The sequence below is a fragment of the Arvicanthis niloticus genome, chromosome 7, assembly GCF_011762505.2.
Source record: "Arvicanthis niloticus isolate mArvNil1 chromosome 7, mArvNil1.pat.X, whole genome shotgun sequence".
Classification (NCBI taxonomy): domain Eukaryota; kingdom Metazoa; phylum Chordata; class Mammalia; order Rodentia; family Muridae; genus Arvicanthis; species Arvicanthis niloticus.
This window is the reverse complement of record NC_047664.1, coordinates 66,878,398-66,904,244: the sequence shown is the minus strand read 5'-3', so window position 1 is coordinate 66,904,244 and position 25,847 is coordinate 66,878,398. Positions and strand designations below refer to the sequence as shown.

The window sequence follows — 25,847 nt, the reverse complement described above, 5'->3', positions numbered from 1 at the left end:
GCTCTGGGTCCAGAAGGAAATAGAGGCCTGCCCCGGGGGCCTGGAGTGGAGGGAGGCGGGGCAGTGCGGGGCGGTGGCCGAGTCCAGAGTCCCGGGAGGCCAGGCTGCAGGGGAATGAAGCCTCCGCCTTCCCCAGCAGAAGCATTTAAATACGGCCGCGGGCCCCGGACTCGGGGAGCGGCGGGCGGAGAGGTGTGTGGAGCCTGCGGCTTAGGAGGAAGGCGCTGTCCGAGACAACGGGATCTGTACCGCCACTGTGCCCCGGCCTTGGAAGTGGGTAAGCACGGATCCCCGCCGGGTGCCTCTTTCTGGCGGCCCGGGTGTGCGCGCGGTCCGAGGCCGCTCCGCGATCGTGGCGGGGCTCCTTACTGCACCATCCTGGTCCCCCTTTTCGGGCCCGGTGGGAATCACGTCGTGCGCTTGCAGGAGGTCAGCCGAGCCGGGTTTTTAATTCGCGTGTCTTCAAGCCAGTTCTCATTCTTTCCATTTTCCGATTTGAAACGAACGAGATTTTCCCGCCGCTCCCGAGAGCCAAACGCCCCACTAAGGAAAGGGTTCTCTCCGTGGGGCCTAAGGGGCGCTTCACTGTGCCAAGCTTTGTTGGGGATTAGAGGCTGCTCTCCTGGGAGGCCGCTGCTCTCCTCTGGTATCCCCTAAGTGTAGAAAGCAAAGCCCCTTGAAGATGCAGCCCTAAAGCATTTATCCTATAATATCTTGGGGGCGTGTGTGGCTCCTGCAGTCCATTGTTGACCTCTGGACGTATGCTTGGACGTTCTACTTAATGTCAGGGAAGGCCTTTCTTGGGGGCTTCAGAGATCATGTTTTTGTGAGATCTTGAAAATCTTCACGTACTGCGTATAATTGAGTAGGGTTGGTTGAGAAATCTCTTATGAAGAGAGGAGGGCTGGCTGGGAGAGAGCTCATACGTGTGATACACAGAGGACTAACTGTTCATCCACTCACCTCAAAGGCCAGTCTGAGGTTGTTGGTTTTTTTTTTTTTTTTTTTTTTTTTTTTTTTTTTTTTTTTTTTTTCAAATCCCCTAAGAAATGGAGAACAGTAGTCTGGTCTGTTTCTTCTGAGGGGTTCTGGACTTGAAAGAGCTGAGTGTTTCTGCTGTGAGCTGTGCTTTTGAGTACTCAGCTCTAGTCTGAGCTGAATGCCACACAACCCTGGTTTAGAAAATACATCCCCTCCCCCTCCCCCTTCTTTTAATCTCTATTGCTTTCGGTGTCATAAAATCTCTAGCCACTAGGCATGCTCTATCTTTGCTCGAATTTCCACAGCTGTGTATCATTCCCGTTAGACATAAAATTAAGTCTTTCACAATCTTTTTTTTTTTTTTTCTTGGATCAGGCATCTTTTAAATGTGCTTCCAGGAAATGACAGAGGTTGGTGTATCCAGCTGTTTTATCATGCCTGCTGTTTAGTTTCTTCAGTAGCTGTGAAAGGGGTGGCAGATGGATGAATTCTGTTCAGATTGCCATATACAGGACATTTGCTGGCTGTTAGTGACATCTTGTAGGTTGAAATGCTAACCTGAATTGATGGGATTTTATGTGAACAGTATTTTCAGGATGGTGTGGTATATTGTGGTTCCCAAAATATTTGAGGTGAAGACTCATTTCAGAATGACCTATTCAGCAAGCACACAGGCCCACTTTTCTGTCAACACAGTGAAGGCTGGAGGGTACATACAAGTAGAAATAGAATACGGTGAGTGAGCCTGCTGGTAAAAGCACCTGCTGCACAAGCCTGACAACCGTGAGTTCGATCCCCAGAACCTACAGTGAAAAGAAGGCTTGGATCCCCAAAAGTTGTCCTCTGACCTCCGCATGCACATATCACAAAACAAAGCACTAAAATAAAGAGTAAAAGGTAGCAGAAGAAAAAAAAAAAACAGAATCAGAAAACATCTGTCATAGAAACTGTAGTGATAACATTGTATCAAGCTCCATGTTAAAACACTAAAATTAGGAAGGAAAAAAAAGAATCAGAAAACATCTGTCATAGAAACTATATTGATAACATTGTATCAAGCTCCATGTTAAAGTTTCTTGAGGATTTTTTTTTAAACTTCCAAGTGACTTTATTTGATTTGCACTGTGTATCTGTCTTCTTAAGTGATTCCAATCCATTGTCTTGTATAGGCTGTACTTCCTAAGAAAACTAGCAAGGCAAGGGTACCAAAATGAAGATCACCTCAAGTAGCTGAGTGTAGCGACTGGTTCATGCCACTGTATGCCACTGTAATCAGTTCCCAGGAGGCTGAGGCAGAAAGATCACCATCAGTTCCAGACCAGCCTTGGCTGCAGAGTGAAACCTTACTGAGAGACAGAAAAGTGGGTGTGTGTGGAGAGAAGAGGGAAGAGGAGGAGGGAGAAGGAAAACACAAAACTGAGGGAAAAAAAGCCTAAACACATCCAGTTCTACAGTACAGATGAAGCTGCAGTAGTCAGTAACTACTACTTAGAAAGAACCCTGAATTACAGTCTTGAAATAAAGGCAGATAAGTAACTTGAGGACAAGGGGGTGTGACACAGGGGTGGAATGTCGACCGGTGACATGTGAGACCCTGGATTTAATCCCCAGCATAATAAAAACAAATAATATTAGAGGTAACTTAGGGAAAATGAGTCCATTTTTTAGGTAGGTAAGGAAGGTAGCAAATTGTTTACTGTAAACTGTGATCAGCCATCTTAACTAAAGCTAAGAAACATGAAGTCTGCAATCCTAGAGGCCCAGGGAACAGTTATTAACTCAGTACTCAGTGACGGATAGCCATCCTAGATGTTAAAGGTATGGCAGTGAACAACAGCTGATAAGGACCACCCACCTTAGTGCTAGAGACCTGCCTCAGTGGTTAAAGAAGAGCTCTTGTTCATCTTTCAGAAGACCTGGGTTCAATTCCCAGCACTCACATTGGTGACTTACAACCATCTAACTCCCAGGCACTCATGGTATACATTAAAAATTTTTAAATAAATACATCTAATTTTAAAAAGGACCCATTAGCTTGGGATACATTATTAAACTATGAACTTAAGCCCAGGAGTTTTTCCTTCCATAGGCATTTGATCTGTGCTTATTCTGTGAATGCTAACAGAGCATGTCCAATTTGAGTTTGAGGATATCGGCTGTTTTAATAGGTGTAACTTCTTGGCTTTGAAGTTAAGTTGTAACCCTGAAAGATCCTCTGGACCAACATTACTTGGAAATTCTACTTATTAGTTTAATTAGGGAGGTAGGTAGGTATCTTTTTCTTTTAAAGGATGTGTTATTATTTTATGTGTTTGGGTGTTTTGGCTGCATGTATGTCTGTACCATGTACAGGCCTGGTACCTGTGGTCAGAAGGCATCAGATCCCCTGAAACTGGAGTTAATGGATGGTTGTGAACCACAGTGTGGTACTGGGGGTAAAAACTAGGTCCTCTGGGAGAACAGAAAGTGATAATAACCACTGAGCCATGTCCCCAGCCTGGCTAGATGTCTTATATGTGATAGTTCTGGTTCAGTCTTGTGAACCTTGAAGGTGAACATATGGCCCAGAGTTAATTAGGGATTAGATGTTGAATTATGATGATACAGCTTACAGAGAGACAGAGTGGATATAGATACACTGCAGTGGAACAGCTACCACAGCAGGGACTTTACAGTGTAGTCCCTTGGTATCTCTGGGACGTTTGTTCCAGGACTACTGCAAATGCCCACATCTGGAAATGTTCAAGTCCTTTAAATAAAATGGTGCAGTGTTTGTTTTCCTTACCCTATCATGTCCTCCTGTGTACTGTAAATCATCTCTAGGTTACATACGATACCTAATACAACTGAGCATCATGGCACATACTTACAGTGCTAGCTAGCATTGTAGAGGTGGGAGACTAGCCCAGGCTACAGAGTAAGTTCTAGGCCAATCTAGAATGCATAGGGAGGCTTTGTCTCAAAACAAACAATAAAAGTAATACCAAATAAATGTAAATAGTTCTATCTTATTGTTTAAGCACCAAGAAGAAAAAGTCTATACAGATGCAGTAGAGATCTGATTTTCTTTTTTTAGACGGGGTGTCCCTGTTGCTGGGACTGACCTGGAATTTGCAATGTTAGATCAGGATGGCCTCAAGCTTGCTTCTGCTTCCCTAGATTAAAGATGTGTGCCCTTATGCTTGGCCTCCAATTTTACACACACACACACACACACACACACACACACACACACACACACAGAGAGAGAGAGAGAGAGAGAGAGCGAGACAGAGACAGAGACCGAGAAACAAGACCGAGACAGAAAGAACAGAGAGAGAGAGAAAGAAGACAGAGAGAGAGAGAGAGAGAGAGAGAGAGAGAAGTTAGTTGCATGACTCTATGGGTATAGAACTGTTGGGACAGAGGAGCAACTGTACTTGTACCTGAAATGTAGGTCATCTGTTTCTGGTAGTGTAGTTTCTGGGAATCCACATTTATAAAGCATCAGAACAGAGAATTTTGAGGAATTGTTGCTGTCAAAGCCTGGAAATTTTTATTTCTGTCTTCATTTTGCTAGAACCAAAAAATGTCTCCTCTTTTGTCCCATGTCACTGTTCTTTTGTATAAAAGTAAATGTCACATCAAATAATCCAGTTGTCTTGTTCCTAACTCTTCCGGTCTCCAGATGCAAACTTGTCGCCACCCACCCTGTTTGTAACCATGCCCCCGTCTCCAATAGGGAATAGGTTTTAGTTGTAGCAATGCCTCTAATAATGATGGTTCATTCAACTGTGTGGATTGCTATTCGAGTGTGCCTTACAGATTGCTGTCTGGCTGTCCTGAGAGACAATCCAGAGCCACTTGTACTGCAGTCATGGCTTAGGAGACAGTGGTCACCTCTCACAGCTCCTCAGTGCCCACCGCTTACTCACTGAGTGAGCACCTCACTTCTGTTTATTCTTTTACTCTGACCTAGACTCTTCTTTCCGGCTTTCTTCTCAGGCCCAACTTATACTTCTGCATTGAGATGACCCTTTTCTGCCTCTTCCTCTCCCCACCCCCTGATTTTTATTAATTATTATTGTGGGGGGGGTATGTGTGTGGAGGTCAGAGGGCAATATTCAGGAGCTAGTTTTCTCCTTCTCCCTTTATGTGGGTTCCAGGGACTGAAATGAGGTCACGAGCCTTGCTTTACCCTCTGAACCATCTCACGGGTCCCTCTTCACCTCATCCTGTTCTCCCATGGACTTGGACACTCATTTTGCCTTCTAGCTGGTGATCTTCTTATTAGTTAGCCATTTTACTAGCACATGATCTCTCTCTCTCTCTCTCTCTCTCTCTCTCTCTCTCTCTCTGCCTTTCTTTATTTTTCGAGTCAGGGCTTCTCTGTGTAGCCCTGGCTGTCCAGAACTTGCTTTGTAGACTAGGCAGGCCTCACACTCATGGATTCACCTACCTCTGCCTCCCAAGTGCTGGGACCAAAGGCATGCGCCACCAGACATAGCTTAGAAACATTACTTTTCTGTGGAGGAAAGGACTAGGCCCTGGAACAAATTGAAGTAATTTTTCTGAAGCCAGATGCCCAAGTTTCCTTGTGTAGAGGTGGGACAGCTGCAGGGAAGGCTACAAACATGTCTCCCTGAAGGTAGATTTTCAGATTGCCAGGAGCTGAGCCACTTAGTGTTTCTAACATCATCTTTTCCATTCACGTAGGGAGGCAAAGCATGATGGGTGAGGCAAGGAAAGATGGCTGACTGCCAGAAGTCAGCCTGGGTACTCTTGGTATTTTTACTGAGGCAAGTCTTGCAATCTGAAAAGTTATTTAATAGAATGTTTTATTTCTGTAGCTTCACAAGTGCTAATAGACAACTTTTAACTCACTTGCTTAGGCTTCTGAGGAATCTACTAGACTTAACATGGTTTTAATAGTTCTTGGTAAGTGTATCCATATAGAAAAATGTAGCATAACCATTAACCATTAAAGTTGAGGATATGACTGTAGCATACAGTAAGCTAAAAAAAATAAATAAATAAAACCAGCCATGTATAGAGACTATCTATATATGGTGTTTCTTCAGTTTAGGAATAAGTTTATGCCAGGCATGATGGTGCAGGCCTTTAATGTCAGCACTCAGGAGGCAGATCTAAGTTTGAGGCCAGCATAGAGCTGCATAATAAAGAAACCCTGTCTCAAAAAGATTATAACACACACACACACATGTATGCACACACGTGTGTATGTGTATATGAATATATGTATATGCAGTATATATCACATATATGTGTATATATGTATCATGTATATATGTATATATGTAAATATGTGTATATGTATCATATATATATTGTATATCATATATGATATATGTATTATATATGAGAACATATACTTAGGCAAAGTACGCTGGGGGTATACACAAGAAGCAAAGGAGCTGCCTGAAGTAGTCAGTAGGGATGGTGTAGAACTGAGAAATCTAGAGAGATATTTCCTTGTAATGTTCTACTTTGGCACCAAAAGGATGATTCAGCTGGTAAAGGCTGTAGCCACCAAGGATCCAAGTTCACTCTCTGGGATCCACGTGGTGGAAGGAAAGAACTGGCTCGTCCCCCAGATTTACTTTTATGTGTATCATTAAGAATACTTTCTTAGTAGAGTTCTAAAATTGCAAGGCTTCCCTCTTTGGGGAACTAAAACTGTGTTTATTTGCTTGTTTGTTTGTTTGTCTGTTTGGTTGTTGCAATACTGAGACTCTAACTCTGCCTTTTGTCATCATGCTGAGCAAACTCTTCCACAGACCTAGCTACATTCTTGGGAAGCACTGTGATCAGGCTGACCCAGAGTACCTCCTCTGATCCACGCACGAATCCACAACAAGCTGTTAAGCTCTCTGATTACTATTTTTCTTCTCTTTGGGTTGCATGAATGGGTTTGATTCAGTGATGTCTGAGGCCTTGGCAGAAACTGAAGTGACCGGTCATTTTGACGGCAATTATAGTGGGTAACCAGATATTCCTATACATGAGTCAATTCCCTGTAAATTTTGAGTATCAATCAATTAGGTGTTGTAAAATCTAGTGATTGTTAAGAACATACTAAATGTGTCTCTGGGCTGAGAGCTCAGAGACAGTATGGCTAGGAATTGCTGGACAACAGCAGCTCCAGGCTCAAGAGCAGTAGGGGAACATGAAGTGGACCACAGGCCTCTGCATGCCCACCCATAGGTGTGCACACCAGCAAACAAACACACTTAAAAATGCTTTCCTTCAGCCTTTTCCCGTTTTCTGATTAAAGTTGAAATAGAGTTTTAAGATTATTGTCCAATACTTAAAAATAATCTGTTGATGCCAATTTTAAGTATTTAAGGGGCATTTTGCTCTATTTTCTGCTGCTAGAACAACACGGGATGGACGACTTATAATAAACAGGGTGTCTTGGCTCAACTGACAGTTGGCAAAACCAAGATGGAGGGGCTGACATCTGGCACTTTGCTGTTTTGCTGTGTCATTCCCTGGCGGAAGAACAAAAGAGCATGAGCTCAAACCTGTAGCCCTAAGCCCTGTTAGAACAGGTATTATTCCATTCAGGGTAGCGCCCTCAGTCGGAAACTCCTCCTTTTATGCCCCACCTCCAAACACTTTTGCATTGGGAATTAAGTTACCCACATGATTCTTGAGGAATAAAATTTAGCCAAGCAGGAGCTTAATCTTAAAGGCCAGATCTGAATAATAGAACCAATTTCAATATCTGTGACCATCTAAACCTGTTGGAAAACTCGCCTTTGTAAGCTCAAATTGCACTGATGGATAAATTTACTCTGGGCTTTCTCCTTCTCCTTCTTCTTCTCCCTCCTCCTCTTCTTTTTCTTCCTCCTTCTCTTCCTCCTCCTCCTCTTCCCTCCTCCTCTTCCTCTTCTCCTTGTTTATCTTCTCCTCTTCCTCTTTTTCTTCCTCTTCTTCATCTTCTCTTCCTCTTCCCCTCCTCCTCTTCCTCCTCCTCCTCATCTTTCTTCTTTTGCTTCTCTGTTGGATTTTTCAAGACAGGGTTTCTCTGTGTAGTCCTGGTTGTGATGTCCTGGAACTTGCTCTGTAGACCAGGGTATCTTTGAACCCACATTCACCTGCCTCCTGAGTGCTGGGATTAAAGAAATCTACCACCACAGCCTGCTTTTATTCTATTTCTTTACTGTCTAACTATCAGGACATTATAATTTTGTTGTGTGTGCAATACTATCAGTTGTTATAAACTCTCTCTTTTTTTGTGCTAGCACAGTTGCGAAGAAGCTGAGTCATCTGATTGGAACATTATTTTTCACTGGAAGTTTTCATAATTTCTGAGTAAACATAGAAAATGTCTCTCGATATCTGACACTTATGATGAATATGCCAGTGATTTGTCCAGTTTTCTGTTTTCCATGCTAAAACATTGCTAATTGTCTCCCTTTTAGTTCAGTCATGGTTGAGATTAAGAAGATCTGTTGCATTGGTGCGGGCTACGTCGGTGGACCCACATGCAGTGTCATTGCTCACATGTGCCCTGAGATCAGGGTAACGGTTGTGGATGTGAACGAGGCCAGGATCAACGCATGGAATTCTCCAACCCTTCCTATTTATGAGGTGAACTATTTATTAAGCAGCTCTTTGTGTTCATGCTTGTTGTTTTCTTACTGTGTTGGTTAACTATTTCATATATACTACTATTGTGCAATCTATGACTGCAACCAAGTCAATGAAGAAAAGTCTGGCTGGGCATGCTCGTAACACCCGTAATCTCTGCTCTCAGGGGGACTGAAGTAAGTTCAAGGTCTGCCTGGTCTACATAGCTAGTTTAAGGCCAAGCACAACACAGAGAGACCCTTCCCAAAACAAGGCAAAGGTTCTGCACAGTGCTAGGGTGTAGTTCATGCTAGCTTGATTAGCCAACATATGGCCCTGGGTTCCAGATAATAAGAAAAAGAAAGAAAAAAGAAAAACAAACTAGGTGTTCTACTGGATGAGAGGCTGAGGCAGGAGGATTACTGAACTACATAATGAGTTTCAGACCAGTCTGGGCTATATCAAGAGCAAAAGGCTAAAAGTATACAATAAAAATTTCTGATAAGAAATGTTATGGCAGTGTAGCATATGATTAGTATGTGACAGGCCCTGGATTTTCTCTCCAGTACTACAAAGGAGAAAAAGAAATTAAGGATAATACAGTGACAGTCGTGTCAAGTATTCTGAGATGACAAGCCCTTAGAAAGGAGTGTCCAGGCTGGGGTATTGCTCAGTCGAGGAGTGCTTACTCAGCATGCACAGATCCTAAGAGGAGGCATGGTGGTCCACACAAGAGTTGGAGTCAGAGGGACAGTCCCAGCAGAGTGAGTTTGTGGCCAGTTTGGGATATATGAGACCCCATCTCAGAAAGTAACAGACCTCTGGGTGTCGTGGTGCATACCTTTAACTCCAACACAGGCAGGCTGATCTCTGAGTTTAAGGCTAGCCTGGTCTACAGATCATATTCCAAGACAGCCAGGGCTACAGAGACATACCCTACCTCAAAAAAAAATTCTTCCAAATTCTAGCACTTGGGAGACAGAGGCTGACTTATCTCTGAGTTCCAGAGCAGCTAGAGGTGCCTATAAACATGTTATGTATAAGTCTAATAGTTATTGGTACATACTTATGGAATACCGTGTGATATTTCACATACCGTGCTTAATGATCGCCCTGGAACATTTATCACTTATTTGCATTAGTAGAATTTTATGAAACTATTTTAAAATACATATGATTAACAGGTACCAGCCAGCTGGATGGTGGTGGTGCACAACTTTAATCACAGGACTTGGAAGGCAGAAATAGGCAGATCTCTATAAGTTCGAGGCCAGCCTGGTCTACAGAGTAAGCTTCAGGACAGCCAAGGCTACACAGAGAAACCTAGTCTTGAAAAAACAAACAACAACAACACAACACAACAACAACAACAACAAAATCCAAACCAACCCAAAAATCAAAACCCCAGTTACCAGCTATTGTTTCGAAAGTCAATATCCAGCTGGACTTCTGAACCCATCCATCATTCATCCAACCACTCTGTCCTGCTTTCCTGCCTCTGGTAATCTCTGTTTGATTCTGTTCTGTGAGAGCAGGTCCTTCAACATTTAGAACATGTGGCATTTGTCTTGCTATGCCAGATTGCTTCATTTAACAGAAGACTGAATTAACCTTGTTCTCTGCAAAATCCCAGCTCCATAACCGTCTCTCTCATTTTCTAGAACCTACTCAAAATAACCAAAGACATCCATCCAGGGCAGGTAGTGGCACTGTATTTGTTTTAGTGGTTTATGTATGTTGCTGGTCCTGTTTACTTTTAAGTAACAGGAATATAAGTTTACAATTATTCCTCATCCAAAAGCTTATGTTAAAAGGCCTCAGGGCCAGGGAGATGAGGACTCGCAGAGAAAGGTGTTTGCTGCCAAACCTGATGACCTGAGTTTGAACCTGGGACCCCTAGAGTGGTAGGAAAGAACTGATTCCCCAGAGTTGTCCTCATCCTCTGACCTCCGTATGCACACCATGGCAAGCACATGCCATGGTGAGTGTGCTCCCCCCCAAATGTAAATAATTTAAAATGTAATGAAGAATAGATGTGACATGTATGAATGTTTTACGTACATGTTTGTATGTGGACAGTACACATGTATGTACATGTTTGTATGTAGATAGACAGTATGCATGCTTGGTGCTCTTGGAGGTCAGAAGAGGACCTTGGATCCCCTGGAACTGGTGTTACGATGGTTGGGGGCCACCAAGTGAATGCTGGGAATCAAACTCCAGTTCTCTGCAAGAGCGGATGGTGCTCTAAACTGCTGAGTCATCTCTCTATCACCTCCATAAAGTCTTCAAAAACAAAAAAAGGACATCTCTGATGTGCACGTGCGCGCTCACACACACACACACACACACACACACACATACCCAAAATAAATATAGGATTGTTTTTGTTTTGTTTTGGTTGGTTTGGGTTTCTCTGTGTTTCCCTGGGTATCCTGGAACTCACACTGCAGACCAGGCTGGCCTCGAACTCAGAAATCCGCCTGCCTCTGCCTCCCAAGTGCTGGGATTAAAGGCCTGTGCCACCACATTCAGCTCTCAATTTTTTTAAACATAAAATTGCATGGAAAAAGTAATGAAGATTTTCAGTGTTTCTTACAGGAGGACTTAAAAAAAAATACATCCTGATGTCTGTCTATATGAAGTAAATACTGACTTTTGCAATCACATTGATGATATGAGTCACAGAGTGGGGAGAACTGCATTCATAATGACAGTGCAAAATGTTTGGTTGAAATCACAGGGCCTTGAAGGATCTGATAATAGTTGATATGGAGGAGTTAATGGTTAACGCATCACCCAGGTGCATGGTCAATAATGACACAGCATTTTAGAGCGGCCGACCTTCCTGTCAGTTTAGCTTTGCTTCATTTAATGGTGACAGCCTTACTTACTGTTCTGTGTGTGAGCCCCCCTTTGTTTGTTTTTTGGTACTCACAGTACCTCCCAATGTAGCCTGGGCTGACCTCAAAGTCACTGTGTAGGTCATCCTCGTCTCAGACTCAGTTCTCCTGGCTCGGCCTTCTAAATGTCAGCACTGCAAGTGTGCACGGCCATCCTGCCGTCCTCGGCTATTGTAAAAACACTACCGGGAAATCTAGACCTTTAACGTAGAGCACCACCGTCCCCCTGACCAGGGTGATTCTGTGGTTGTCTTCTCAGGACTGATGCTAATACTGAGTGCTCAGCTCCTTCCCCTTTTTCCTTCTCTAGCCTGGGCTAAAAGAAGTAGTCGAATCCTGTCGAGGGAAAAATCTGTTTTTTTCTACCAATATTGATGATGCCATCAGAGAAGCCGATCTGGTATTTATTTCTGTAAGTAATTTGCTTTGCCATGTGATTTTTAAACCTGTCTGTGAAAGCTTCATGGTTTTATTTGGTATTAAGCTATAACATGATAATATATTGCATGTAATAGGCAGTCCTTTAGAGTGGGGACCTGTGCATTCATTTTTGTCTCCTGGACTTAGATTGGAATTCACCTGCTCACCCCATATCTGGCACACGTACGGCAGCTTCTCCACAAGAGTTCTCTTGATCCTCTCAGTTGTTTCTTTCAGTGGCTATGTATGTAAAGTGTGTTATTCTGTGAGAGTTAAGGGCATTATGGCTGTTGATTAGTTAGTTAACTGCTAGTCTGGGCTATCTTGAAAGCACTGAACAGCCTTCATAGGCCCTCTTGTCTTCATCCCAAATGCTCTCACTAGGTGAACACACCAACAAAAACATATGGGATGGGAAAAGGCCGGGCAGCAGATCTGAAGTATATCGAAGCTTGTGCTCGCCGCATTGTGCAGAACTCAAATGGGTACAAAATTGTGACTGAGAAAAGCACAGTCCCTGTGCGGGCAGCAGAAAGCATCCGCCGCATATTTGACGCCAACACAAAGCCCAACCTGAATTTACAGGTATGAAGGAAGAAATTAATTCTTCTTAGGTCAAGACTGATGCCTTAAAGTTACCCGCAATTCATTCTATCCTAAAACTCTCTTTTGTATTGCTGTTCTAGGTACTGTCCAATCCCGAGTTCCTGGCAGAGGGAACAGCCATCAAGGACCTGAAGAACCCGGACAGAGTCCTGATCGGAGGGGATGAAACCCCAGAGGGCCAGAAAGCTGTCCGGGCGCTCTGTGCCGTGTATGAGCACTGGGTTCCTAAGGAGAAGATCCTCACCACCAACACTTGGTCCTCAGAGCTTTCTAAGCTGGTTAGTGCAGAGCTTGCAACTCTTCATTAAAGTGTTCTTGTGTTGAGGCAGGGTATTTGATGTTACTCAGGCCAGTGTCAGACTCAAAACCCAGCTTCCTGACTGTGGGGATCAGTACATACATGCACGCAGGCACGCAAGCACACACACACACACACACACACACACACACCACGCATTTACTCTGTTCTGTTTTTCAGTATTGGGGGTTACTCCCTGAGTCTCACCTGGTAGTCACATTCTGTAGCCCTGCACGGCTTCCCAGTCCTTCCATATTAAGTTCTGTTTTGTTACTGCCTTCACTGTCTCCTTAGCATGAGTCTGTCAGTATCTCTTAGGCCTGCTTAGTGATTCACATCACCTCAATGAAATGTACTGACAGACAACGTTGTTCTTTTTTTCTTTTCTTTTTGTTTTTTTGAGACAGGGTTTCTCTGTATAGCTCTGGCTGTCCTGGAACTCACTCTGTAGTCCAGGCTGGCCTTGAACTCAGAAATCCGCCTGCCTCTGCCTCCCAAGTGCTGGGATGAAAGGTGTGCGCCACCACTGCCCGGCTCAGAGTTCTTTCTAAGTAGTAGTTACTGACTACTGCAGCTGCATCTGTACTGTAGAGCCGCCACTGCCCGGCCAAGTTGCTCTTTCATGCGTCATCTCTCCTGTCTCTATTTAAAGGCGGCCAACGCTTTCCTTGCCCAGAGGATCAGCAGCATCAACTCCATAAGTGCTCTGTGTGAGGCGACAGGCGCTGACGTGGAGGAGGTGGCAACAGCCATCGGGATGGACCAAAGAATTGGGAATAAGTTTCTAAAGGCCAGCGTTGGTAAACAAAATGTTCTCTACCTGTTTCTCTAGTAAATGGGTTACTAACACTTCCAGGGTTGTGGAACCTCTTTATGGGAGAGGTTTGTTTGTTTGTTTGTTTGTTTTTAATTTAATATCTGTTGTTTAAAAAAAAAAAAGATTTGCTGGGTGGTGGTGGTGCATGCCTTTAATCCTAGCACTCTGGAGGCAGAAGCAGGTGAATCTCTGTGAGTTTGAGGCCAGCCTGGTCTACAGAGGGAATTACAGGACAGTTAGGGCTACAGAGAGAAACCTTGTCTCAAAAAGAGAAAAAAAATTTAAAAAGAAAAAAAATTCTAGAGGAGTTGGGGGAGATGGCTTAGTGGTTCGAGCACTGGCTGCTCCTGTAGAGGACTCATGTATAATTCCCAGTACCCACGTGGTAACCCATAAGCATCTGGAAGCATCTGGACAAGAGTTCCAGGCATCCTAAGCTCTCTCGACTTACTAGGCATGCATGTGGTGCACATGCATACATGCAGGCAAAACATTCATACACATAAAATAAGTCTTTAGAACACAGATCTAGGGCCTGGGAGATGCCTCCATGGGTAAGAGCCCCTGTCCCCGAGCCTGGTGACTGGAGTTTGAACAGACTCTCTCCAGCCATCCTCTGACTTCCACACAGTACCTTCCATTAGGTTGTAAATATTAAGTGAAGCTGGGCACACTGTGGACATCTCTTATCTTTGCCTTTAAGAAGTAGAGGCAGGAGGATTGGGAGTTTAAGGCTAGCCTCTGTTATATAAGTTGCCCAGGATGCCCTTGAACTTGTGTAGCCCAGGCAGGTCTGAGTCTTCTATGCTCCTACCTCTGCCTGCAAGGTAATTGGAATTATGGGCATGTGCCACCAGGCCTGCCCACACATACTTGCCCTTACCTCAATCTGTAAATTAACTTTACAGCTATTGTAAGTAGATTTCTCATTATTGGTGGTAGTTAGACTGTATTGTAGCACTAAAAATACTTTATAGAGCACAACTTAGTGAAACCCTTTCTCATAATAAAACATATAGAAAGGGGTTAGGTAGGACATGGCTCAGTGTTAGAGTGCTTGCCTAGCATGCCCAAGGCATGGATTCAGTCCCACCACCATGAGAGTACACACACACACACACACACACACATACACACACACACACACAGAGTTTTTGAGGCTATATGTCACTACCCTGCCTTTCTGATGTTTTCTCCAACTATAATGAAACTATTTGTAAAAGACACATTATGTGCCACCGTCTACATCAGTGTTTTATCCTTTAAGTTTTTTTTTTTTTTCTTTCAAGACAGAAGTTCGTACAGCCCAGCTGGCCTAAATTTGCTTTATAGTCACGGTTGGCCACCAGCTCCTTGTGCCTCTCCCGAGCCAGCGTTACAGATGTGGAACACCGTGCCTGATGTTTTCAGTGCTCTGCACTACTAAGACGGTGCTGTGACTCTCTCTCGAGGGTATTCACGTTAGAGGAGCGCTTTGTAACTTACTCAGAATCAAATACTGAGGCCAGATGTTTCTGAGGCTGAGGTTTTGCCGACGCTGAGGTTTTGACCTCCCTGCTGCAGCCTGAATTACACTAGCTCAAAGGTGAGCTAGCACACCTTGCCCACACCCACCCACGGCTCATTGTACAGAAGTGTTACGGGGACATAGTCACCCCACACCCACAGCCTTTCTCTTCTCCTGGTTACTTTGGAGCTGCAGTGGCAGAGGTTAACGGTCATGGCAGGGGTTTTATGGCCCACCAAGACGGAAATATTTACCGTCAGGCCCTTTACCTTAGAATTTTACTAACTGTGGTAAAGTGGGAGACATAGGGAATCATGCCAGGTAAGTGACAGAAGAAATAGAAGAGAAATGTGAGGAAAAGGTCAAGTTGGGCTGGAGAAAGTGTTGAGAGTGTTTATTCTTGTGGCTGACCGGTGTTGATTCTGGCACTTCCACGGCCTCTGTAAATCAGCTCACTTGTACATGCAGGCAAAATACACGTGAATAAAGAGGAGAGTTCTCTTTTCAAAGGACAAAGGTCAAATGTCGCTTTAGTGAAACCTGTGTTGGGGAGCCAGTTAGGAAGTACTTGAAGAGCGGATTACCTATAAATGTCACATGATTATAAGCCACTTTTTCTATGTTGTTTCATCTTGATACAGGGTCTTATGTAGCCCAGGCTTGGCTTAAATTCACTGTGTGGTTGCAAAAAAAAAAAAAAAAATTTCTGCTATCTGAATTTTATTACTTAAAATCTGAATAAAAGTTGCCAATGTTGTGTAAGCTGTGCCTCAGGATTTAGTTTCTGGGTCTTACCTGAAAATATTGTCAGCTTATTTTGTTCCCTCAGGTTTTGGTGGGAGCTGCTTCCAAAAAGATGTTCTGAATTTGGTTTATCTCTGTGAGGCTCTGAACCTGCCCGAAGTGGCTCGTTACTGGCAGCAGGTATCTATCTTTGTAGTTAATAACTTCTCATTAGATTCTAGTTAAACATGGCACCCTTGGTGAAATGGTTTTGCATTTACTTATTTCAGGTTCATCTAATGAGTGTCTGTTTTCAGTTCATCTTTTTTTCCTAGTCAACTGTGATGGGCATTTTTGATACACCAGTACTTCTTATTTTTAAATGAAATTTGCCCCCAGAATAAGCCAGGAAGTAATATTATCCTTTGTGTTTTGGTACATGTGTTTGAGACTGTCTCCTGTAAACAGGCTGGTCTTGAACTTACTTTGTAGCTGAGAGTGCCCTCGTACACCTCCTCCCTCGCCGCCGCCTCCTCCTCAGTGCTAGACTTACAGGCATGCCCCATCATAAGGCTCTGTGTCACTGTGGAGTTCAGTCTGCCCTGGAACTTGGTGTGAAGCATGCTTTTCTATGAAACTTAAGAACCAGCACTGTAATATTTTCAAGTAGTTTGCGTCTGTGGATACTTTCAGTTTCATGGAGCTAAAACAGGAACCCTTCCCAGCTTATCAAATGCTTGCTTGTTCTGGGTTCTCTTCGGGAGCACTTTGTATGCAGAATATCATTTGGTCCTCATCACTAACAGTATCCCCAATTTTAGATGAGACGAGACTCTAAGAAATGACATAATTCACTCAGCTTCACTCACAGCAAATCAAGTAAAAGACAGTGAACATTTCAGGAAGGCTCTGAGGAAGGGAATTGCTGTATTTTATTATTATTTTACTTATTTGTTCGTTTTGTCTTGCGAAAGACAGGGTTTCTCTGTATACCTGTAGCTGTCCTGTAATTTGTTCTCTAGACCAGGCTAGCCCAGAACTCCGAATTCTGCCTGCCTTCCAAATGCTAGGATTAAAGATGTGTGCCACCACATCTGGCAATTGGTGGATTTTTTAATTTTCATACTTAAATCTAAATAACAAAATGTTAGAAAAAAAAATGTTAGGTAAACTTTGTCATTAATATGTAAGCTGTATATTTGTATAGTAGAATTTACTATAAAACCACATGTATGTCCTAGTCTATACTTTTGTAAGCTAATATTGTATATTATACATATTAATTTCAGGTCATAGACATGAATGACTACCAGAGGAGAAGGTTTGCATCACGGATCATAGACAGCCTGTTTAATACAGTGACCGATAAGAAGATAGCTATCTTGGGGTTTGCATTCAAAAAGGATACTGGCGATACCAGGTACCTGTTTTTTAAAACATTTTAGAAAATGTGTATGTGTGTGTGGGGTTGTTTGTTTGTTTGATTTTAATCTTACTGATATTTACCAAATACAGTATTAACTTGGGAAGTAGAGTTAGAGACAGGCAGATCTCCGTGAGTTGGAGTCCAGCCTGGTCTACATAGCAAGTTCCAGGCAGGCCAGGATGGCGTGGTGTGGAGTGTGTATGCACGAGTACACATGGTATGTGTGTGGCAGTCAGAAAACAAGTCTGAGTAGTCAGTTCTCTCTTCCACAGTGGAATCCACTTTTACCTGCTAATTATTTCACTGGCTCGCTTTAAAACATGTCATGGCCAGAAGTGCATAAAAGCACTTGCTTCTAGGCCTCATGAGATTCAACATGGTGGAAAGAAAAAGCCAATAAGTCAATCCCTGCAAGTTGTTCTCTGATTACCATGTGGTTACACACACACACACACACACACACACACACACACACACACACACACACACAACCCATTTCAAACCCTTTGAGGGCATGGAACCTTTCTTTTGGTTTTTTGAGGGAACCTTTCATCTTATCCTTATCTTTCAATTGGTAGAAATGAATGGAAGCTCATGTGTGTATACATGTATATATGTATTTTCTATAGTATTTTATTCTCCATTATATAAAGATGTCAGGAGAGGGATGTTAGTATGGTGTCACAATAAGCAGAAGAGGGCTGGTGTGTCTCCGTTTTCTCTCTGTGTGTGAGCACTGGTGTGTGTGTGTGTGTGTGTGTGTGTGTGTGTGTATGTGAGAGAGACAGACAGACAGACAGAGAGACAGAGAGACAGAATAAAAAAGCATCAGTGTCCTCACCAATTAAGCGTAAGCAGAACTTACCCGTATGTTAAATTCCCTGTTATTAGAATATGCTCTTTGAAACAATGACTTGTGTGTCTTCAGAGAATCCTCCAGTATCTACATTAGCAAGTTCCTGATGGATGAGGGCGCACACCTCCACATATATGATCCAAAAGTGCCCAGGGAACAGATAGTGGTGGATCTTTCTCACCCAGGCGTCTCAGCAGAGGACCAAGGTAGGGCTCTCCCACAAAGCCTCTGGGTGGAACCCACACAGCTGGCTTGTCTTTGAACCCTTTATTGAGTAGTTGTTTTTCTGTCACTTCTTGCCAGTGCTTTGCCCAGTATTCAGCCTTGTTTCTCTAAAATTAACTCTTAGGTACTGTGTTCTCAGCTTTGAACGGACATTATCAGCTGTGCTTTAATCTGGTAGTGTTTATAGGAGCCAGAGATACAGCTCAGTGATATCCACAGAGCCCCAGAGATTCCCCAGGAAATACTTGTGAAGAAAGTTTCGGGGTGCTCCTGGTTCTCACTTCCCATTCATTCACTGTCAGATACTCCTACAGGACGAGTGTTAAAAACACGTAACTTCCAGTGCCTCGTTTCTCATCTCGTTTGGTCGTTGCTGTTTTTATAGTGTCCAGGCTGGTGACCATTTCCAAGGATCCATACGAAGCATGTGATGGAGCCCATGCCCTTGTCATCTGCACTGAATGGGACATGTTTAAGGTGACGTCTCAGATTACATCAAGGAAAATTCTAGAAGCATTCCAGTGTAAACACTAGTCGAGGATGTGTCTACATGTATGTTCTAATTATTCCATTGTATGTCTACACAGGAACTGGATTATGAACGGATTCATAAAAAAATGCTGAAGCCAGCCTTTATCTTTGATGGTCGGCGTGTCCTGGATGGGCTCCACAGTGAACTACAGACCATAGGCTTCCAGGTAATCAGGATTCTGGGCTGGCTTGTTTGTTTGTTTGTTTGGTCATTGTTATTTTATTTTAGTTATTATTGTGTATCCATATGCATGATTTTGGGTGGGATATATGTGGAGGTCAGGGGACAACGATGTAGAGTCAGTTAGCCCGTCCCTTCTTCCTTCTGTCACAGGGCTTCAGGCTTGTGTAGCAAGTACCTTTACCCTCTCATTGAGCCTCCTCAATGGCCATGTATGATCTGTAAACTCATTGTATGGGTTTCAAAGCATCATATTTTCTAAGTTAGCAATAGGACAGTAAGATAACCAGGACAAGAGGCCTGTTCTCTGCAAAGTCCGGAGTTTTAGAACCATTCTACTTCTTCCTGTTTCTAACCTAAGGTTGGCTTCCTTCCCTTGGCAGTAGGAGGGTATCAGGTGCCTATGATATGGAAACAGCTTGTGTCCTATCTCACCCCATACCTGGAAGGTCAAGTAAGAAGACCCACTGTGGTTACATGGTGCACTCTTGTTATTCACAGCTGAGCGTCATACCCCAGTGAAGCCGTGGGTGAGGGGTGGGGTTTGATTGTGGGTGGCCACTGAGGAAATGCTTCATCAAGTAGCAACAGTGTCATCCTCCTGTAAGAATAGCTACCATCCACCTCGCTAGGTACCCATGTTCATCACCTGGTGTTCCTCCTGCACCTTTCAGACACTCAGCACTGTCTTTGTGCCATGAGAAGTCTGAGGGAAGAATATAGGCCTTATAGCCCTCTTTCCACTCACATTCATCGATGTGGAGCTTGGCAAAGCTGACAGAACAGGCCCAGCGCAGTGCATCTGTGTGTCCCACCTGTCCCTGCTGTGCCAGAGTCCTGCAAGGACTAACAGGTTTACTCGCTGCCTCCTGGAGCAGTGTGGACATGGAGTAGAGGCTGCTGGCAGAATAATTTGTGGAAGATTAAAAGCAGTTGCTGGAGGAGGGCTGCCAGCATGGCGCCACGCTAAGCTTCTGCGTGTCCTCAGCACTGCCTTAGAGGGGCTAGGAAGGCCTTATCTACTCACCACAAATGCTGGATCTGGTTTCTTTAACCTCTCACTCACTTGCTAAAGGTCCTTTTCTCTGCCGTTTGAGACACTAGGTCTAGGCAGAGTCAGCTGGCAACTCTGCTAACTCCTTGGAAACTCCTCTGTCTTACTTTCCTTAGTTGGTAAGTGAGCAGCAGGGTTGCTTTTCCAGGAGGGTTATCTTCTAAATGTTATTTCTACATGTGTAGAAAGATAAATATTCTAAAAATTTAGCTGGGTGTATACATTTAATCCCAGCACTTGGGAGGCAGAGACAGGTGAATCCCTGAGTTTGAGGCCAGCCTGGTCTACAGAATGAGTTTTAGGACAGCTAGAGAAAACCAGTCACAACAACCTAATAAACCAATACATGAATGAATGAATATCTGGAGAAATGGGTCTGCTTTTGCACAGGACCCGGGGTTAGCTTCCAACACCCACATGGTGAGTCACAGCCATCTCCAATCCCAGTTCTAGGTAATCAGGGGTCCTCTCCTGGCCTCCAAGGATACCAGGCACATACACAGTGTACATACATATGTGCATGTATAGGCAAAACACCATATGTGTGTATGTGTGTGTGTGTGTGTATATATATATATATATATATATATATATATATATATATATATATATATATATATGGTCTAGACATTACCCTTTTACCTGTGATGATTTGGTACTTCAGGTTTAGCCAGCGTCTGTCTGATACTAAATGGTAAATAAACTACATGTTTTTAGGGAAACAAAAATATTTTTGTAATCATCAAATTTATACTAGCTATATGGGTGTTACCATATATATAAAATAAATGATTTTAAGTCCTTAGAAAATTTAACTTCCTCTCGTAGAACTTTTTAAAATTTCATTCAGCTGGGTTCAGTAGCACCTTCTATAACTGCTCTTGGGAGGCAGATGCAGGATGGCGAGGAGTTCAAGGTCATCTTCCGCTGCATAGGTAGCTCCAGGCCTGCCTGGACTTCATACCCTGCCTCAAAAATAAAATAGGAAATGGGCTCACTAAATAAGGGAGAGTGTGTAAGTCACTCGGTAGGAATACAGACTACTATAAATAAAGCAGGCATCCTCTGTAGTATGAGTCAGAATGAAAGAATTAATTTTCAATTCAAACGAGATATAGAAATAGAGTAGTTTATATCTACCACAGAGGAGAGAAAATTACACCAGTAAGGGGTTGTGTGGGACTGGAGAGGTGGCTCGGACTTTGAGAGCATTCACTGCTCTTCAGAAGGCCCTGACTTCAGTTCCTAATATGTGCATGTATAGGCAAGACACACACACACACACACACACACACACACACACACACACAAACACACACACACACACACGCCTGGTCTACATAGTGAGTTCCAGAATAGCTAGAGAAAACCTCTAGTGTTCAGGCAGGTGCACATGCAGACAGGGTACCTGGATCCATAAAAGGTGAGGTGCTTGTTTCTTTTTAAACTTGGTAATTGCAGGTGCTGGTTCACGCCTGTGACTCTAGCACTTGGGAGGCAGAAGCAGGAGGCTCTGTGAGTTAAGAGGCTAGCGCTCATAGCAAGACCTCGTCTCTATAAATCCCAACAAAATCAAGCCAGCAAAGTGGGGTGGCACTTGATTCCAGAAACATCAAAAAGTAAAAAAGCCAAAGATCTCTCAGCAACTCAGAGAACTTGAAAAAGTTTCTCATCTTATCTCTGCAGTATAGAGTTCTTACATACATGTGCTGTGGTTAATAATTCTACTTTTTTCCCTCTTCAGATTGAAACAATTGGCAAAAAGGTATCTTCCAAGAGAATTCCATATACTCCTGGTGAAATTCCAAAGTTTAGTCTTCAGGATCCACCTAACAAGAAACCCAAAGTCTAGACATTACCCTTTTACCTGTGATGGTTTGGTACTTCAGGGTAGCCAGCGTCTGTCTGATACTAAATGGTAAATGAACTACATGTTTTTAAGGAAACAAAAATATTTTTGTAATCATCAAATTTATACTAGCTATATGGGTGTTAGCATATCTAATTATGAGTCTAGAATAATTTTTACATATTTTTATATTATTGTCCTCTCGGTTATTGAATGGATGGAAAACAATCATGTTGGTTCAAATGTCAGTTTTTGTAAAATAAAAACCCTTGAACTTTTTAGCATTACAGATTGTCCAGACTGCACTTTAATAACATGAGGGAAAGGCAGTCTTGTTCTCCTGTGTTGTCTGTCTGCTTCTCACTAAATGGGACTTTGAAGCCATGAAATCACTGTGTGGGCATAGCCTGCTTAAAGTTCTCTGGCCTTTTGTTTTAATGAGATTATGTCATTAGTGGCTTTAATTGTTTTTTTGTTTTCCCCAAAAGATCACTGCATTTCTCTGTATGTTTACCTTGAGCAGGGCTTTCTTTTTTATGAAAAATTTAACCTGAGGAGAAAATCAGTCGTATGGTCTGTTTCGTTCTGTTCCTTAGCCTCTGTAGCTGCTTGTTATGTTTGCACCTACGAGTCAAGAAATGTTTGGTACCTTTATTTTGATTTTTTAATTTCTATTACAATTTGAATTTTTTCTTTAAGCAAAGAAAACCAATAAAATCTCATGTGTAAACTGGATTCTCCAATCTACATATATCTTCTTTATGGTCTTCTTTATGTTCATTTATTTTTTTGGAGGGGATGTGGGGCATGTCCATGTGCAGAGGTCAGAGGTCACCACCACTAAGAGTGCTCAGCTCTCTCCTTCCATGTGGGTCCTGGACTTTGAACTCAGGTGGTCAGCTTTGCAGCAAGCATCTTCACCCATCTCAGCATTTTTTAAAACATTACATCTGTCTTTTATTTCTGTGTGTGTAGGTCAGAAGAAACTCTGTTCTGTCATTTCACAGTATGAGTCCCGGGAGTTGAACCATGGCAGGCTTGTGGTGGGCACTCTCATCCCCCGAGTCACCTTGCTAGCCCAGTATACATCTAAAGAATTCTTGTGTGCCTTCCCACTTGTATTAGACATTTTGTATGTTTAGTTATTTTATGTATATGATGTTTTCCTATATGTGGCATCAGACTCCTTGGAACTGGAGTTATTGATGGCTGTAAACCATCATGTGGGTTCTGGGAACTGAACCCTGGTCCTCTGCAAGAGCAGTAGTGGTTTTAATGCTGAGACTTATCTGTAGCTTTCTATTTTCTGTCTCTTGATAAGTTATTTGCAGTGGCTGTTTTCACCTGGGTTGATGATGTCCTATTTCCATTTTATGCACTGAGGATATACAAACTTTGTTAAGCAAATACATGTTTCACCCTTTAGAACTTGTGTGATTAAGTAAAAACAGAAATTGAAGCGGTCAGAGCCCCTGGACCTAGGCTTATGGACAGCTGTGTAAGCCACGATGTGGGTGCTGGGAATGGAACCACTGAGTCACCACTCTAGCCATAGTTACATTTTAAATGCTTATAATTTCCTACACAATACCCTCAATTTTGTCCCATGGCCTACAAAACATAAAAACCATTGGCTACTTGGCACCCCAGAAAAGCTTTGCAGACATCAGAACTCATGTTGGTTTAAGGATTAACCCTTATTTGTAAGACTCCTGAGAACTGATTCATGGATTAGAAGTCTTCTGTATGTTTGTCAATAGGATTATAAACACACAGACGTCTTGCTAAAGCAGTTAAGATTAGGCACTCCTACACTGGGCAAAAGTGCCACACACCTTTAATCCCAGTCTGTAAAGTAAGGTCCAGGTCAGCCAGGACCACACAGAGAAACCCTGTCTCAAAAAAATAAAAAAATTAGGCACTCCTTTTTAATTGGAGGAAGTGTCTGTGCATAGAGTGGAAAAGTAAATAATTGTGGAATACAGTTATAGTTCAAAAGGTAGAAAAATTGCAAATGGAAGAAAATGGGCCAAAGACGGAGCCTTGGAAATTTGCTATTTATGATGAGGAACAGCATATAAGTGGGTACAGCAATTTGAGACTCTTTTGTCCTCTACTGTATGAATTAAAGACCATAGTTTTAAGAAAGAAAGTATGGGGCTAGTAAGAGGGCCAAGTGGGTAAAAAAGCCACTTGCCACCAAGTCTGACCTGAGTTGAATTCCCGGGAATCACATGGTGGAGGGAGAACCAGCTTCAGGTTGTCTGTGACTTCCACTCTCACTGTAAGGCACACAAGTGTGCACACTCACACATATACATGTACATGCATGCAAAGCATGCACAGAGTTACACCACACAAAAGAAAAACTTACACACACCTCCATTTGATCCCTGAAGCCCACGGAAAGGTGGAAGAAGAGACCTGATTCTGTAGTGTTGGCCTCTGACCTCCACTACACTCTGGCATGTGTTCTTCTGGACAAAAATCATAGAGATACAATAGTAATTTTAAAAGAGTAAAGCCAAGTGAAGTAACAGACTTGGAGAATGGAAGCAGGAGGGTCAGGAGTTTGAGGATAGCCTTGACTACATAATGAGACAAGCCTGGGCTATATGAGATCCTGTTTCAAACAAAACAAAACAAAACAAAACAAAAACCAAACACCAAACAAATGCGGCCGGAGAGATGTCCCAGTGGTAAGTGCACTGCTGTTCTTCCCGAGGACCAGTTTAGTTCATAGCACCCATGTCAGGCCACTCACAACCACCTCTTAACTCCAGCTCTAGGGGATCTGACACACCTCTGACCTACAGGCACCCCCCCCCCCCACACACACACACATACATGAACACAGATACATACACATTAATATATCTTTAAAAAAACAATGGTGGTCCTCGTAGTGCAGGGCAGTAAATATCAGTCTTGGGCATCCAAGTTGAGAGCATCTGAAGTACAAGGCTTGCCTTACCAAGAGGAGGAGCTGAAGACTGGTCGTTTCTAATGGCTTCCTTGAACCATGAAATCATCCCTGACACCCACTTCCTGTTTGGTGGTGTGAATGCCCATAATTAATAGAACCTGTTTGAAGAGAGTTTTTTTCCTTGCTGCTGAGAACACTCTAATATCAGAAGTAGATTTTTATTAAGAGACCACTGGCACAAAGAGTCAGAGTGATATGGAACAGCAATGACCTGAGAAAGTCCTTTCTAAAATAATAAAGCTCAAATTTATCTTTGACCCAAAATCCTGTCTTTGTTTATTCTGTGTCTTACAAAGGAGATTTTATGTGGCTATACTGTAAACATGTAATGTGGATAATCCCACGTAAGCTTTTAAAATAAATCAGTACTTATAAAGGCTATAGAGCAAGGGACGCAGCTTGGTTGGACCCAGTGCTCCTGGCCTACACGGGCACCCACACACAGACACAAATAACTATGGAAGATAACACACATACAAATCATTTTACAAAGTAGATCTTATTTTAAAATTTAGCAACAACAAAAAAAGGCACAAGGCCTAGTGGCCTACAGTGAGCACTTGGGAGGTAGAGCAGGCAGATGCCCTGAGTTCCAGGACAGCCTAGACTACAGAAGTGTGTTCCAGGATAACCTTTGCTACACAGTGAGACCCTGTCTCAGAACACACACACAACAGACAGGAAAATAAAGGCTGGTTTTGGTCTGGAGTGGAAGAGGAACATGAGGAAAAGAATTCTGCTTGCGGCAGGTAAGGAAGGTGACTTTGGGTGGCTTTGCTCACAATCTAGACCGGCCTCAAACAGTGTATTCTTCTCCTTCTGCCTCCTAAGTGCTGGGTTTAAGAGTGTATTCCTGGCCTGCAAGTGTTACAGGCCTGTAATCACAGCACTCAGGGACAGAGCTAGCCT

The 25,847-nt window shown here is 43.0% G+C and overlaps 1 protein-coding gene across 2 annotated transcripts; it reads left to right on the top strand.

Moving 5' to 3' along the window:
* On the top strand, positions 1 to 22,687 carry Ugdh (UDP-glucose 6-dehydrogenase). 2 transcript variants are annotated; one of them, XM_034508578.1, is made up of 12 exons: positions 1 to 277; positions 8,409 to 8,577; positions 11,770 to 11,871; positions 12,264 to 12,464; positions 12,566 to 12,763; positions 13,436 to 13,583; positions 15,937 to 16,031; positions 17,120 to 17,250; positions 18,185 to 18,318; positions 18,723 to 18,814; positions 18,925 to 19,035; positions 21,848 to 22,687. In XM_034508578.1, exons 2-12 carry the CDS (start codon positions 8,416 to 8,418, stop codon positions 21,953 to 21,955), a joined length of 1,482 nt encoding a protein of 493 aa, XP_034364469.1. In that variant the 5' UTR covers positions 1 to 277; positions 8,409 to 8,415; the 3' UTR covers positions 21,956 to 22,687. The 2 variants fall into 2 exon arrangements, with proteins under 2 accessions (XP_034364469.1, XP_076794664.1); XM_076938549.1 differs by having other exon boundaries at positions 132 to 277; positions 15,919 to 16,031; positions 21,848 to 22,001.
* The last annotated feature ends 3,160 nt before the right edge of the window (positions 22,688 to 25,847 follow it).

Coding starts and splice junctions, on each gene's coding strand:
- Ugdh (XM_076938549.1), top strand. CDS start 8,416: ATGGTTGAGATTAAGAAGATCTGTTGCATTGGTGCGGGCTACGTCGGT. Junction 11,872..12,263: donor CCGATCTGGTATTTATTTCT/GTAAGTAATTTG, acceptor TGCTCTCACTAG/GTGAACACACCAACAAAAAC. Junction 18,815..18,924: donor CTGAATGGGACATGTTTAAG/GTGACGTCTCAG, acceptor ATGTCTACACAG/GAACTGGATTATGAACGGAT.